The sequence below is a fragment of the Sinocyclocheilus anshuiensis genome, unplaced genomic scaffold, assembly GCF_001515605.1.
Source record: "Sinocyclocheilus anshuiensis isolate Anshui unplaced genomic scaffold, SAMN03320099.WGS_v1.1 scaffold1154, whole genome shotgun sequence".
Taxonomy (NCBI): domain Eukaryota; kingdom Metazoa; phylum Chordata; class Actinopteri; order Cypriniformes; family Cyprinidae; genus Sinocyclocheilus; species Sinocyclocheilus anshuiensis.
This window is the reverse complement of record NW_015542345.1, coordinates 2,373,906-2,376,555: the sequence shown is the minus strand read 5'-3', so window position 1 is coordinate 2,376,555 and position 2,650 is coordinate 2,373,906. Positions and strand designations below refer to the sequence as shown.

The following is a 2,650-nucleotide window of genomic DNA, read 5'->3' as shown; positions in this document are numbered from 1 at the left end:
TTGTCTAGTTTGGGCTGTAAAACCGAATAACATTTTTGTAACATCAATCACATTCTTTCTACAATAAAAATGATACCCGATGCACAGAGAACAGATTTTCAATGCACTTTAATGAACACTGAGGCATTACCACACACAAAGGAGTATAAAACCCAGCAAAACTGAGAAATAGAAAAATAAAAAAGACACTTCTTTCTTAAATAAATGAAATATGTGCTGTAACAAAACGAAACGTGGGAAAGCAAAGAGGGGAAGGAAGTTTATAAGTAACAGTTTGCTGCCATTTTGAATTTTGCCATTCAGGCAACATTCGCACTGTGAGAACTTATGGCAGTAAATGAAAATATGCTGATTTTATTAAGTGGAGGATAATCAAGCAAGGGGATGATGGGAGGAGTTAGCAACCGGTACAAGCCGCAAAAGCACATATTTCACAGACGTCCACAGCCACAGATGCTGAAAAAGACAAAACGGTATCTCAGGTTAGATTGGGATTTATCAAGCAATACAATATAATTTATTGACAGCACATTGTGTACAATTATTGCACACGACTATTACCTAGCCTAGAGAAGGACATTGTTGCTCCTCTCTGCATGCACAGAGGCTTAAACTCCTGTGGGAGAGTTGGATTGGAGCATACAGAAAAGTAGCTCGTCTTGGCCAACCGAGGGTTTTGTGTTCGTGGTTGGTCGATTAATTGCTGGAGAACTTTCACCGAGTCCAACGAAAAGGAAAAATCACCTTCCTACAGGAGGGAAATTGTAGAAATGAATGGATGAGTTCAATTCTCAATGCCAAAATCGAACAATGCAAATAACTCAAATGACTCATGCCTTTATTGAATACACCTTAGTGCCATATACACAACAATATACACGTTTCAGAATCAGGTCAGATGCAAACTAAAGCAATTCTGAGGAGATTACATCCATAAATCATAGAATAGAGTGTTCATAAGGTTCATCTAAACTAGTAAGATGTTTTTAATTACAAAGAAGCAGTAATGACAGCAATAAAAGCTTGAGCTTACCTGGACTTGCACAGCCTCAGAGACCAGGCAAAGAGCTACAAGGAGGAAAGCGACAGACAAAACGGTCTTCATGCTGGCTGACTCTTCTCGAGAACGGTTTAGCTGTTTTTCCAGTTGTGGTTACTGCAATCTCTGCCTTTCTCCTCTTTCTGTCTCCTTTTATATAGGAACTGATCCCCGGACCAGCAACCTATCAGAACCTCTCATTGTTTCTTTGCTGTTAATGAATAAAGAGGATAAATTTTACGATGTCGTAAAACAGATTTCATAAATCCTACGTGACCTCATCTGTAGTTGTGACATACACTTTTATGGATCTTTTAGTTAGGTTTGTCTAGTGTCCTGTTCTTCATTTTCTAGTTAGGGTTAATTAATAACCACACAATGAGCACACAATAGTGTCTTTGTGTTGGAATACCAATGCAAGCAAATATCGAAACAAAGCTACACTTTAGGTATTTTTTTCCCTGATCACAGGCTATGACTAAATGTTTAGTCATTGTCTGTAGTACACTTTTTGCAAATATTACACTAATGATCTAATATATCATGTTGTAAGATTGTTGTATTCCTCTGTGGATGTTTTAAAAGTGAAAACAGACTTTCTCTGGACCCTATGAGTGATATATAAAATAATACATAGATATTTAAAGATATACAACTTTAAAGAAGATCATAAGATTGCTTTTAAACATTTAGTCTAGGGCACTAGTTCACAACTAGTGGGTCATGATGACCCAAAAATGTTGTGAAAGGGTCATGGACAGTAAAGAAAAAGAAAATGTAACTAACTATATAAGTGCGTACATCAGTCTTAATTAAGCCACTGCATTTTTTGGTGCAAATGTGTCAGTTGTAAACATGGTTAAGGCATAATGCTCAAATAAACACAATATTTGGCTAATAAATTACAATTCTGCTGTTGTTTGCATTTAAATTTTGCCAAATTTTCCCATTTCGCTTGTATGATTTTAAAAACAGTTTCATTTCTTTTTACAAATATTTAACAGTATTGAGATACATGAATTATAAAGAAATTAATACTTTTATCCAGCAAACATGAATTAAACTGATTTGATCATAAGCAACAGATGATGTATCAATTTCCATAAACTGTTTTTAACATTAATAACAAGAAAGTGAGCATATTAGAATGATTTCTGAAGGATCATGTGACACTGAAGTCTGAAAATTCAGATTTGCAATCACAGAAATACATTAAATTCAAATAAAATACATTTTAATTGTAATAATAATTTACATTATTGCTATTTTTGCTGTATTTTTGATCAAATAAATGCAGCCCTGGTGAACATAAGAGACTTCTATGAACTAAAAGGAGAGCTAAAAAAAGATAATGTCTCAGGTTACGTATGTAACCATGGTTCCCTGATTAGGGAACGAGACACTGCGTCCTCTAGGGGTCGCTATGGGGAATGCCTCGTCGTGACCCGTGTCTGAAGCATACATTGAAAAAACACCAACAACACGTTGGCCGGCGACAGCATGACGTCACTACCGGTGAGACTATAGTATAAATAGGCGCCGGGAGAACACATCATCCACTTCTTCGTCTGAAGCTTGCGTCTGAAGCTTGCATGCAAAGCATGGCAAGAA

At 36.2% G+C, this 2,650-nt stretch overlaps 1 protein-coding gene across 1 annotated transcript; it reads right to left on the bottom strand.

The window, feature by feature from the left end:
* Positions 1–351: 351 nt before the first annotated feature.
* Positions 352–1,152, bottom strand: LOC107691332 (guanylin-like). The gene is made up of 3 exons (XM_016489887.1): positions 1,034–1,152; positions 562–748; positions 352–456 (listed from the first exon to the last, which is right to left on the bottom strand). Exons 1-3 carry the CDS (start codon positions 1,103–1,105, stop codon positions 398–400), a joined length of 318 nt encoding a protein of 105 aa, XP_016345373.1. The 5' UTR covers positions 1,106–1,152; the 3' UTR covers positions 352–397.
* Between the last annotated feature and the right edge of the window lie 1,498 nt (positions 1,153–2,650).

Coding starts and splice junctions, on each gene's coding strand:
- LOC107691332 (XM_016489887.1), bottom strand. CDS start 1,105: ATGAAGACCGTTTTGTCTGTCGCTTTCCTCCTTGTAGCTCTTTGCCTG. Junction 749..1,033: donor CTGAGGCTGTGCAAGTCCAG/GTAAGCTCAAGC, acceptor TCCCTCCTGTAG/GAAGGTGATTTTTCCTTTTC. Junction 457..561: donor AATGTCCTTCTCTAGGCTAG/GTAATAGTCGTG, acceptor TGTCTTTTTCAG/CATCTGTGGCTGTGGACGTC.